Genomic DNA, 12,826 nt, shown 5'->3' on the forward strand with positions numbered 1-12,826 from the left:
AAGTAACAATTTAAGTGATTTTTAACGCGATGTCATAATTAGCGCTTGATGTGTTTGTACATAATAATGAAGCATGTAATTAAATAGTCTTGTGAAATAATTACCTACAAAGATATACAACATCTGGCGACAATGGATGTCGGATATTTGAAAATAATAAAAGTGCCTTCGCGACATGTTTTAATGCTTTCGGAATAACTTCTGGAGAAGGGGATTTCCTGAAGACTGCTCAAGGTAAAGTTTTTATAATCATTTTTATTTCGGAGGATTCACAATGGTGCAGCTTGTAACTGAGTTAATAGAGCAGAATAGAGCTCTAATGGAGAGGCTTACTTCAGTTATTACTCCACAAATGGATAATTCGAAACTTTTAGTTCAGTTTGAAAAATATAATGAACACGAAGAACAGTTTGATTCATTTCTAGAGAGATTCCAAAGTTATTTAGATCTAAAAATGTTTCACAGGACAAGCGTGCGAAAGTACTGATTTCCAGTTTGTCCGGAAAAATGTATAGTCTCTTAAAAACTTGCTGGCTACTGATAATCCTACCGATAACGATTATGATGTGTCAAAAACAGCACTGAGAAATCATTTAAATCCTAAGCCACTTATAATTCCTAGCAGGCACGTATTTTTAAATCGAAAGCAGTACAGGGCGGAAACAATTAGCGTATATATTGCAGAGTTAAGGTCACTTACCATACCGCGTACTTAAGATCAGAACATGTTAAATACGATGTATTTGTTAGTGGGCTAAGAGGTAGGGCTATTCTGGATAGAATTTTTGAGCAGGATAGTATCAGTTTAGATGACACTTTAAATATAGTTTTGGCAATAGAAAAAGCGTTAAAAGGTTCGAACGAAATAATTGGGAAACCAGTAGAAATTAAGGAATTTAATGCCAGGAATAAAGGTAAATCTAAATCGGTTGCTCCAAATCAAAAGTTTCAAAACACAAAACTTCGCAGCTAAGACTGCTAAAGGCAAAATGTGTTCGCGATGTACGGAGATCGACCATGATAGAAATTCTTGTAAATTTAAGACAAGTATCTGCAGATTTTTGTAAGAAAATCGGGTACATTGAAAGGGCATGCTACAACGCTAAAAATGCTGAAAGAATGAAAGTGAAACAAAAACAATTAGATGTAGGAAATGCAAACACAGTTCCTATAAACAGCATACATTCCACTGAGGTGAAAAATAGAAAATCGCCCAAAATGGTCCAAGTGAACATAGAAGGAAAACCAGCAGCTACAGAACTGGATACAGGGGGTGCAGTATCGGTAATGAGTTAAAAAATTTCCAGCGAATTTCGAAAAAGAAAATTCAAAATACAAGTCTGGTATTTAAAACACATAATGGAGAAAAACTGATACCTTTAGGATTTACTACAGGTAAGGTGAAATATAAAAGTCAAGTTAAAAACTTAAAAATCTTTACATTGTTAAAGAAAACCTTGATACAATATTTGCTCAAGAATGGCTTTCAGAGATAAATTTAGATTGGACCTCAAGTCAATTTCTGTCTCTCAAAATAGTAGTTTAAATAAATTGTTGGAAAAATATAAGAGATTTTTGACGGAAAATTAGGGGAGATAAAAATATGAGGTTCAACTTGAACTGAAGCCAAATGTTTCATCAAAATTTTGTAGAGCTAGGCAAGTACCATTTGCGTTAAAGATCTGGATAGATAAAGAAATTGATCGCTTGGAAAAAGAGGGTATAATCGAAAAGGCTGAAACTTCGGAATGGGCAACACCGGTAGTACCAGTAGTTAAACCGGACGGCTCTGTACGACTGTGTGCCAACTACTCGGTGACAGTAAACCCAAATATTATTATGCATCAACACCCTTTGCCGCCTATACAGGTTTGGTTTGAATTGAATCAAACTTGCTTAATTATGGCAAAAAATTACTTAATTATGGCAAAAAATTACTTAATTATGGCAACGCACAGTAGGGCTATCTGCCTTAGGAAAGGGATGCCTTCATGGAGGACTTTCTAAGGGAAACTGGCTCGTATACACGTTACACATGGGGAAAATCACGAAAACACCCATGCAGCCAGCCCGTTCGCGCCGACTATAGAGGAAATATTTTCATGTTTGAGCGGGAGAAAGCATTTAAAAAAAATAATTTAAAAAAAAAATACTTATTTACAAATGAAAGTACACCCTGAGACTCAAAAACTTCTAATAATGTAATAAACACACAGAAGGGATTACATAAGTATAAGAGATTAATGTTCGGGCTAAATGCAGCACCGGCAATCTGGCAACGTCACATAGACGGACTATTCCAAGAAATGGAAGGGTGTAAAGTCTTCATGGATGATGCGCGAATAACAGGGTCTGATGATGAGGCACATTTAAATAATTAAAAAAATTTCTTCGAGAAATGTAAAACTCAGTGAAATTAAATTTAGAGAAAAGAAAATTTTTTCAGGATGAGCTACAATTTTTAGGTCATATATTTGATGCTAATGGTTTACATGAGACTGATGAAAAAATATCAGCAACTGCAAAAGTCCCAAGACCCAAAAATGTCCAGGAAGTTCAAATGTTTTTGAGACTGGTTAATTTTTATGGAAAATTTTCCTTAAATTAACGACAATCGCAAATTCCTTATACCAATTCACTAAGAAAAACACAAAATGGATTTGGACGAAGGATTGTCAGGAGGCTTTTTTAAACATTAAAAAAGAATTGTGTTCACAAAATGCTTTGATGCATTATAATACAAAATTACCTTTAACACTGGCAACTGATGCATCACCAGTGGGGTTAGGTTAGGTACTTTATCACAAACTTCCTGATGGAACAGAAAAGGCGATTGCATATGCTTCTAGAACACTGACTGAAAGGGAGAAAAAAATATTCTCAAACCGATAAAGAAGCCTTGTCAATCATTTGGGGAACTAAAAAAATTCTGTAATAAAAAAGCAGGAAATTTACTCGGCTCGAAGAAAAGCATGCCAGTTTGGGCAGCAACAAGACTTCTGCATTACGCTTTGGCTTTAGAGTCATTCCAATCTGACATTATTTATCGTAAAACAAACGACCATGGTAATGCTGATTTTCTGTCACGATTACCAACGAACTCAGAGCTATTGTCTGTACAGAATGATGTAACTATTTTTCAATTACAACATATTGAAACTCTTCCAATCACGCCCAGAGATTTGGCTAAAAAACTGAAATAGATGCAGAACTCAGGCCTCTGCTACGAATACTTCAAAGCGGCGTTGAATTGAAAGGAAGGGAAATGGAGTGCAATCTCCAAGATGGCTGTATAATGAATGTATGGTCAACGCGTTTGTATTCGAAAACGATACCGTGAGAATGTTTTGAAAGAGTTGCACAACGGACACTTACGGGCTGTAAAGATGAAAGCAACTGCTAGATCTTACTTGATTTGGAATGGTATAGATGAAGATATCGAAACTATTGCTAAAAACTGTTCTGAATCTGCAAAAAATAAAATAGATCTTTCTAAGGTAAAAGTTCATCATTGGGAGTACCCGAGCGCTCCAATGGAACATATTCATATTGATTATGCAGGAACTATTTTTGAACATATGTTTCTGATAATCGTCGATGCTCAGTAAAAATGACTAGATGCTTATCCAATGAAATCAAGCTCAACTTTCAAAACAATAGAATGTTTACGGGACGTTTTTGCACGATTCGGATTACCAATATTGTTAGTTAGTGATAAAGGGGCCACAATTCACTTCACATGAGTTTAAGATATTTCTACATTTAAATCATCTAGTAATGGGCAGGCTGAACGGTATGTGTTTACAGTAGAACAATCTTTAAGAACAATGCAAAATTATCCGGGAACTTTGAGACAAAAACTCAGTACATTTTTGATGCAAGATAGAAAAGCTCCAAATTTAACTACTCTGCAGAGCCCTGCAGTGCTAATGCTGAAGAGGGAAATTCGAACAAGAATAGATTTATTGAGACCAGATCCCAAAAGGAGGGTGGAAGACTGAGTTCGAAAAGGAACCTATGAGTTTGCAGACCGAGGATTTAGATTTGGCGATAGAGTGGCAGTAAGGCATAAGGTGACAGACAATGGAGATTTGGAACCATTCAATCTAGCGATGGGAAATTTCATTACACTATAAATGTAGATGGTCAGCTATGGCGACGACATGTTGATCAGATGCGTGATGGAGGAACCATAATTGATGACGGCTGCATACATCCACCTCCAATTCTCGTGATTTCCAAACAGCCTGCTAAGAGATGAGTTCCAGAACCATCCAAGGTAACAGCCACCAGGTAAATGAGTCTGTGTCGTCTTCCAAGCCCAAGGTTTTACCATATGTGCTATCCACCGGACCTGCTCCTGATACAATCAAGTTACCAAAGAAACCTGCTGTGCCACACAATCTTTGCGTCGGTCCAGTAGAATTCGACGTCCTCTAGATAGACTGCAGTTGTGATAAAGGGGAAGGGATGTGATGTATCGAGAATTTAATCATAATCGTACTTAAAGCTGGCGCAGCGCCAATTATCGCAAGCGAAGTTACTGGAAACCATAACTAAAACTGGAATAGGAGTAGTTATAGTGATACGTGTGTAAGCGAGGATGATGTGTTTGTACATAATAAAGTAGCATGTAATTAAATACAGTGTCTTGTGAAATAATTACCCACAAAGATATACAGCAGAGTTCATGAGATAAGCCATAGTATTTGAGGTAGATTGGTGGAATACTCTGATATTAGGTTAATTAATATCAATTTCAAACTCGAGTAAATATTTGTTATGCTACATTGTTCCCTGAATTATTATCTAACACAAACAATATGGTCTGTATTTTCTGAAATGTGCACTATGAATCGTCTACGTGTGTTATCTCAAAAGAGTTTATAATTATAACTGTATGCATCTTCAGTGCGATTTCTATTTGAACTTTGTACAACTCAAATAATATATTGGGTCTGTTTCATTTTTACGAATTTCTGATCAAGAAACATAACAAACGCTCGTCAATTGGAGCTACATGTCCTACATCCTAAAATGGCAGCTTTTGCTTTTTGCTACATCGGTGGCACATTTTGCGTGATTGCTATCATAAACTCCATAGAGCAAGGCTTTCAAAAGTGTGGGTAAATAACATTTCATTAACAAACGCATTGCATTATGTCTTTAATGTCAATAAATCGTTTTTATTGCGTATTTTACGAACATTTTAATAATCAGTACATCACCCGTGACAGCTACTTTTACAGATATAATGAGTAGCTATTACTGATGATATCGAAATGTAATTTTTATTAAAAAAATGCTGGTAATACCGAAAACTATGTAAAATTGATAAAGTTAAATTACGTGCATGCTTAGGCAAACATTGAAAGGAAACTCTCGAAATGCAAAACCACATTTATGAGAAAGCAGAACTCATCAAAAATGAAAGATGCAGAAGTTATGCCTATATTTTGGCAATATATGTTGCTGGAACATCACACTGCTTTAAGAATGGAAATAGCACAGAATTTCACAGCTTACGTCGGCAAAACACTCACTTGCTAAGCCAAATTACAGGACAGGATGAAAAGTGGTGCTTTGTTCGCCCTATATCGTCATGCGGGCTACGTGAAAGTCGCAAAATTGTCTGAGCAATCAGAAATTCCAAGAAAATCGCTTAGAAGATCATGGTAGAAATTTTTTGACACCATGCATATTGCTCATTTTGAATTTATCCCTGAGAGAAGCATTCATTTATCCATGAGACATCTGTGCCGCAAGAAGAGGCCTCAACTTTCGACCAACTTTGAAATCGTTATTGCTAGTATGCCATAATGCTCTTTTTTGAGCATTTCTTGGCAAAATAAGAACTCTTGTCCCATGCCCTCTACCGTTTTATTTTGATTTAGTATCCCGTATGTTCTACTTAAATCTTGAGCTGGCACATCGAACTAAAGATCATTTGCTTTTTCCATTGCGGAAGAGTTGAAATAGGATACACTGGTTGAACTGAAGGACACCTCGAAGAATGGGTTTCAGAAACACTTTACAGACCTAGGAAGAGTTGAGAGAAATGTGCTGTCGTGTAATAAGTTGTGGTGTCGTTCAGTGTAATAAATCTAATCACTAACAATTCTACTTCATTTAAGTGAGAATATTTATAGAATTAGGCTTATTTAAAAATGTATACGAAGGTGGATATGTTTCATGTATTTGTATATTATCATATAAAGAAATGGGAAGTGAGGAATCTTAAAAAAATTATTTTGAGGTAGCCCGGACTTGAAAATGACTTTTAGAAAGCAAAAGCCGGCAGATTAGATTAGATATTCTATTATAATTATAATTATAACAGTCAGAACTAAATCTAATTCTGACTATTATAATTATAATACAGCATATGAGCGGAATGCCTTAATTTCTTAAACTCTCTCCTTTTGACTATGACTTTTATCATTTTGACTGCGACTGAGAAGAGGTGGGACGAAACCTAATTGATTAATTTAAGCTGGCGACAAATTATTATGCAATATTTTAATTCGTTTGTTAGACCAGTAGAAGAAAGAGGTTCGGAAGGTAAGGATTCTGCAATATTTTACTGTGCTCCCTCGCGGAGTTAAAATGGAACTTTTGAATATTTAACTCAGAGTTCTGATCATCATAATATAATTTATACAGGAGAATTGCCTTATCACATATTTCGTATTTATACAAATATTAGGATTAATGAATATTACTTGTATTAAACTATTTAAATTAATTGCAACATTTTTACTATAATTCAACATCATGTTTCATAATATACGTATTTTACCTTCACAAGTGGTTCCATCAGGCATCAGTTTGTAACCGTCATCACAGTCACATCGAAAGCTTCCTGCCACATTCACACATTTGGTCATGCATCCACCTTTTCTATCGGCACATTCGTCAATATCTGTAAATTGTACCAAAGAATAACTTCTAGCTTGACATATGAATATAAAATATAGTATTCTCATGAAATATAAAATAAATATGAAAAATCTGCGATATAATTACAGTACCTTCACAACTGGTGTGCTGAGATGTTTGTTTGTATCCATCATTGCATGTACATTGGTATGAGCCCATCATATTTTCACACACTCCGTTCGAACAAATACCACTTGTTCGACTACATTCATCCACATCTATCGAAGTGCAGAAGTATTCGAAAATTTATCATTGGGAAGGGAAAAAGAAAGAAAGAAAAAAAAAAAAGAAAAGAAATAAATAAACGACAAAAAAAAATTAAATAGTAAGATAAACTGAGACAATCTAATACAAATTAAAAAGATCAATAAGAAAAATAAAAAATGAAACGTTTTCCACATGAAAATGTCATGTGATGTCAACAACACAAGATAATAAACGAATTTTTAATTACATAAATCTTAAAATTTTGTGCCTTGTATTTGTTTAACAACTATAAAAATTTTATACCTTTAAAAAATTAGTGATGTTTTCGTTGGCTTTAATGTTAAAGAAGAGAAGAAAACTTTGAGTATGCACTTACAAAATGAGAAGTTTTCAGAGGGCTTTTTAATGTCTTTCAGAGGGCTTTTTATGTCTCTTACGTATCATTAATTTTTAGAAAATGAATATGCCACCAGTTTAAATTAAAGAGATTAAATAATTCTCTTTACAAAATTCATCTACAGTTTCCTATCATAAACAATAAAAGCTTGGACACCTAAATAATGAAATCTAATAATTAAACTGCAGTATCAAAGTACAAGCCATGATCTTTATAAATTTATCAAGAGAGGCCCACGTTTTTATTACTTGTGAAGCACAACTGTAAATGAATTTTGCAAAGAAAATGATTTAATCTCTTGTTCCCATTAAACTATATGATAAAATATTTATCTCGTTTTAGTTCTTTAATTATTATATTATGAGACTTAAATGAAAGCTTTTTTATGCAAATTTACTTAGTTTTAAACTTTTTCCCATATTTACAAATACACACTCACATATTCATAGCATTACAACTGTGACGGAAAGCAACAACAGATTACACACTAACTGAATAGAGGTAAGTGTTGAAAAACAGAAAATTTGCTAATAATGTTAGATTAAGAATGGGGAAATTCATATATTTCTCCCCATTGGTTAAGTAAGCGTTTTGATATAATTATAATTGAAAAAACATATTCACCTTAGTCATTATGTAAGTGTATGACTCATTTGCGTTAAATAATAATCATGCGAAAGGGATTAGTTTTGATATAATGCATTTCAAAAATATTTTTTATAAGCCCTTTACTATTTTTACTCTAGAAAGTAAAAGTAGTTACGTTAAAAAGGATACCTTAGGGGGTTAATAAAATCATAAATTTATCTTATATACACCAGCATGCATATTATTAAAAATGAGGAAATAGCAATTTGGCCGATAATCTTTGTTACTGACTTTATCAATGATATCAAAACAGAATACAGAACCATAATCATTTTTCGAGGATGCTGCTTACGTCGTATATCAAAAAGGTTAAAGAAAAATCCTTAAAATAGTAATAATAATGATAATTTAAATATAATATTTAAAAAAAATTCGAAGCAACCATTTGAACAAACAGTTTAACTTCAGTAAGCTTAAACTGAAAAATTATAATTTACCAAAAATTCGATTTATTGAAAAACGCTAACATTAACGTCAAACTTCACATTTTTATGTTCAATTCAACGTATCGAAATCTTAGTAATCAAAATTCTATAATATGTATTGGGCATAAAAAGTTTAGTAAATAAAATGGTCTTTGTTTTCTGCAAAAATTACTTAAAAAGCTAAGCATACATTTTCACGCTTTCAACTCTAGAAAGAGATTGACAGAAAAATTCAAACCTTTGCAAGCTCTTCCATCAGGAGTGAGTTCGTGGCCAGGAGGACAGTCACATCTGAAAGAGCCTGGGGTATTGAGGCACGATCCACCTCGACACAGTCCTCTGATCCTAGTACATTCATTGATATCTAAATGTGTGGGGAAAATGACCATATATGAGTACAGACGTTTTATTAAGAACTTTTCTGATAATAATAAAATATCTCAGGGAAGATATTTTAAAACTTAGTTGTCCTCTTAATGCACATTCTTTCCACACTATCGATAAGAAATATTCTACGTTCTCAGAAATATCTACCAATTATTTCTTAAAGTTGCTTCTATTTAAATGCTTATGTAAAACGATCTAAACAGACGTGATATTCTGTTATGGCAGCTTTATATTTTACTTACACTTTTTAAACAACGCTACGCGTGTGCTTTCTTTCGCAATCAACATCCACAAGCCAGAATGCGGAAATAATGCTTAAAATACTGCGATATAATGTGGAACACGATTTTTATTTTAATTCATTTCAAAGAATTTTGTAATTTAATTCAAGGTCTTCTCACCTATACACATTTGCATCATCATAACATCCTCGTATCCGTCGTTGCAATCACAGCGGAAAGAACCAGGAATATTTCTGCAAGTACCGTTGGCACAAATATCGTGTGTTATGGCACACTCGTTGATATCTGAAATAAAGATTTTTGCATTAGAATAAGTTAACTCTATTATAAAAGACTAATAACCAACTGTGTGCAATTACTTATTAAGGAAAACTATAAATTCTCTAAAGAGAAGTAAAAACTTCTCATGTAGCACAAGTGTACAATATGAGGTTTATAGAGGTAAACAAAAACCATTAAATACAAACACACACACACACACACAAAAAAAAAAAAAATCAAGGGAAAAGGAAATACAAGTCAACACGAGAGAAGTAATGGACCCCTTGTTAATTTTTGTTTTTCTTCCTTAAAAATTTGTTTGTTTAGTTTTTGAAATATTTGCTTGTTTTACTCACTTCTGTATGCTTCGTGTTGTATGCTTATGGTGCACAAGTAATTTTTCTTTGTACAATCAGTAGTCTATTTATAAAGTTATAAATGGTTTATATTTATAGTCCCATTTATAGTTATGATTGTGGTACCGTATAGTTGAAAGCTTGTGTTAAAAAAAACAACAACAACTTTGAACCAACCCACAAATAATTTGCTCATAACCGAGTGTCTGTCCGCAATTCTCAGTTTAGCGCCAGTGCTTGACATGATGTAGAAACACATTTAAGTTGAAAATATTTAGATGTTTGTCCTTGTTGTAAATACTGCTTTAAGGTGTGCAGTGCTCTTGAAAATAGTATTGTAACGCTTTACAGAATTTATATTAATTAACAGTTGCAACAAAACTATTTCAGAGCAAACTGCAGTATATTTCATAAACTAAGACTCTAGTTTCAGATAACCTGTTAAATTTACCTCTCCACCTACGAAGATGTTCACACATACGTATATTCGCATATGAATACAGACATAAGAATAAAATTTGTTCGTGTGTATTACTGTGACCTCTTAAAAATAGCTAGTGATTAATAATTATTTTGAAAAGCTGTAGGTATCTGCACCAAATGAAATTTCTTTGCAAACCCTGAATGATGAAGAGTTTACAAAATATAATAAACGATAGTAATGAAAATTACATTGCCCCTTCTATTGACATCTCATGTCGAACCTGTCGAAACTTCAGTGTATGGTTTTGAAATTTACAATTAAAATTTACGAATTGTTTTTAGAATTAGTTTATTTTCTTATTTTCTATCTTAAAGTAAAAGCCTAAGCCTGACAGGCGGTCATCTATAAATATTACTAAGTTAAAATAAAAGGGTAATTTAACTCTTCTTTGGACTTCACTATTATTGTAGTTTTCAGAAGACCAGTTAATACTCTTCTAATTGTTAAGAAAATTAATTTAATTATAACTCTATAAAGTTAATGAAAATTAAGCTTACAACATTAGATATACAATCTTCAAATAGGGTGTTGTTGAGTTCTAGTGTGTCTGAGTTATTAAAAATGTGGCCTTTTGGTTAGTAAGCAGTTGGCTGAAAATATGCTCAATTTGTACACACACTTTCACGCATTACAATCCTAGAGCAGGAACAAGAAACAGTTTATGGAAAGCAAAATGTTTAAAAGATTTTCATGAAAATGTAAATGGCAAGTTTAAAAATATTGTTAAAAATTTTGCATATATGTAACCAATTTTAGCGAAACTATATGTAAAATCGTATTACCTCTTACATCATGTAACAGCAAATATCTCAAGAGACGGAGCTCGGTCAGAAAAATAGGATTACAGGGGCAGTCTACTTAACATTGAAGTAAAGGGCTGAAATGGCCAGATTTTTTTGGGCGACTAATTTTTGTCTCCAAATTTGGCGAGAACTTGCCAAAAGTCGCCAGACTTGGCGACTTAGACGGCACAGCATAATTGTAAATGACAGTGTACTTGATCGCTATATTTAACTGTAACCGTATCTGGTCTTTATATGTAACTTAAACTTATATGCCTTTCAGTAATTTCGAGAAATAGAAGGTACTGGAAATATCTTAGCGGACGGAGGAAAACTATTTGAAACGGAAAGAGCACAGTTCTCAGTTGAGTGCTATAGACGGTACCAGACGCGTTACGACTCTAGCTCCTACAGAGGCAAAGTGCCTCCTCTCTTATTTTCACCATCCAAGACCTCTTACGAGGGACACATTTCATGTACCATTCATTCTAAGGCTCCGTAAGGAGCTCTGTAACTGCTCTGGGATGTACTACTTAGACGGCACAGCAGTATTGCTATTCTCATTTTCTAGTTCGGAGTATTGAAAGATCTCCGTGTGAGCTTCGCTTTTTACGTGCACTTTACAGTGCAGTTGTGTTTAATATTCTTAGTAGTTAAAAAGCGGTAACTACCGATTGTGTTCTGTCATACTGACAAGAGCTGTATGAGTACTTTTGTAGAAAATTCCCGAAATATAGTGGAAATTTAGGGAAAATCAAGTTTTACCAAGCTACCTTTGCTTCTGTGCGCATTCCATCTATTTCGAACCCGCATTCACCTAACAAAATAAATGCGAATAATTTTTCGCTTAACTATTTTTCCTTCCGCATGCCTGGAATGAGATGAGATATGAACTAAATAGTGACGGCATGAAATCTGTACAAGAAAAATTCCTACTTTTATAACAAGAAAATGTGAAATTAAATATTTAATTTGATGATCGTAAAAGTTGATCATATTGTTAGATTTAGAATTTAAAATCTTAGCAAAGTCGTAAAAGACCTTAATGACCATTACTTAAAATATAGCAGGGAAAATGTAGAGTACCTTATGTTAATTAACCAGTTATTAGGATTTCAATCTTTATTATAACTTCTCCTTTCCGTATTCCTCACCAGAAGAGGTGTTTGGATCTTAAAAGAACGAATTTCCATCATTCAGACGCAAAGTGGTAAGTTTCTGCCAGCTCTGGCAGGTGCATTATTCAGCTTTGGGATCTCTCGCCGCCGGTATTTTAAATCTATAACGCCGGTAAATTATTCAGCGAGCTTCTAACTTAGTACTTAATTATGTAGTCTTTAACTACTCTTTAACGTGTAATTTAAATTAATTTGTTTTCATCATCACGAGCTGTGGTTATTGTAGAACAAGATCGCGCACTTATGTTCGAAGTTCTGTTTAAATAAAATGGTTGAGTGTATTAAGTAAATATACTCAACCATTTTATTTAAACCATTGATATATATAATATCAACCATTGATATATATAAATAAAATGGTTAGTAAGACTCACGTATATCTCAGATATACCGATAACTCTTTTAACGTCTGTTATGGTTATGAGACTACACTAGCATTACCAGTAAAAAGATAGATTTTGAATAGTTGTACGATCTGCGGCAGAAGTATGTGACGACGAAAGGACAGTATTTAGAATGT

General features: G+C 33.6%; 1 protein-coding gene across 2 annotated transcripts in view; it reads right to left on the minus strand.

Moving 5' to 3' along the window:
* The window catches only part of LOC118189594 (fibrillin-1-like), a 791,047-nt gene that overhangs the window by 132,059 nt on the left and 646,162 nt on the right, over positions 1-12,826 (minus strand). For both annotated transcript variants that reach the window (XM_085810675.1, XM_085810674.1), the window contains exons 26-29: positions 9,405-9,530; positions 8,855-8,980; positions 7,032-7,157; positions 6,800-6,922 (exon numbers count right to left, since the gene is read on the minus strand). In XM_085810675.1, the coding sequence (XP_085666801.1) occupies positions 6,800-6,922; positions 7,032-7,157; positions 8,855-8,980; positions 9,405-9,530 (501 nt within the window). The remainder of the gene's footprint in view (positions 1-6,799; positions 6,923-7,031; positions 7,158-8,854; positions 8,981-9,404; positions 9,531-12,826) is intronic.

The sequence above is a fragment of the Stegodyphus dumicola genome, chromosome 2 (assembly GCF_044657685.1).
Source record: "Stegodyphus dumicola isolate Sdum_Otavi_A_Nest chromosome 2, ASM4465768v1".
In the NCBI taxonomy this organism is placed as follows: domain Eukaryota; kingdom Metazoa; phylum Arthropoda; class Arachnida; order Araneae; family Eresidae; genus Stegodyphus; species Stegodyphus dumicola.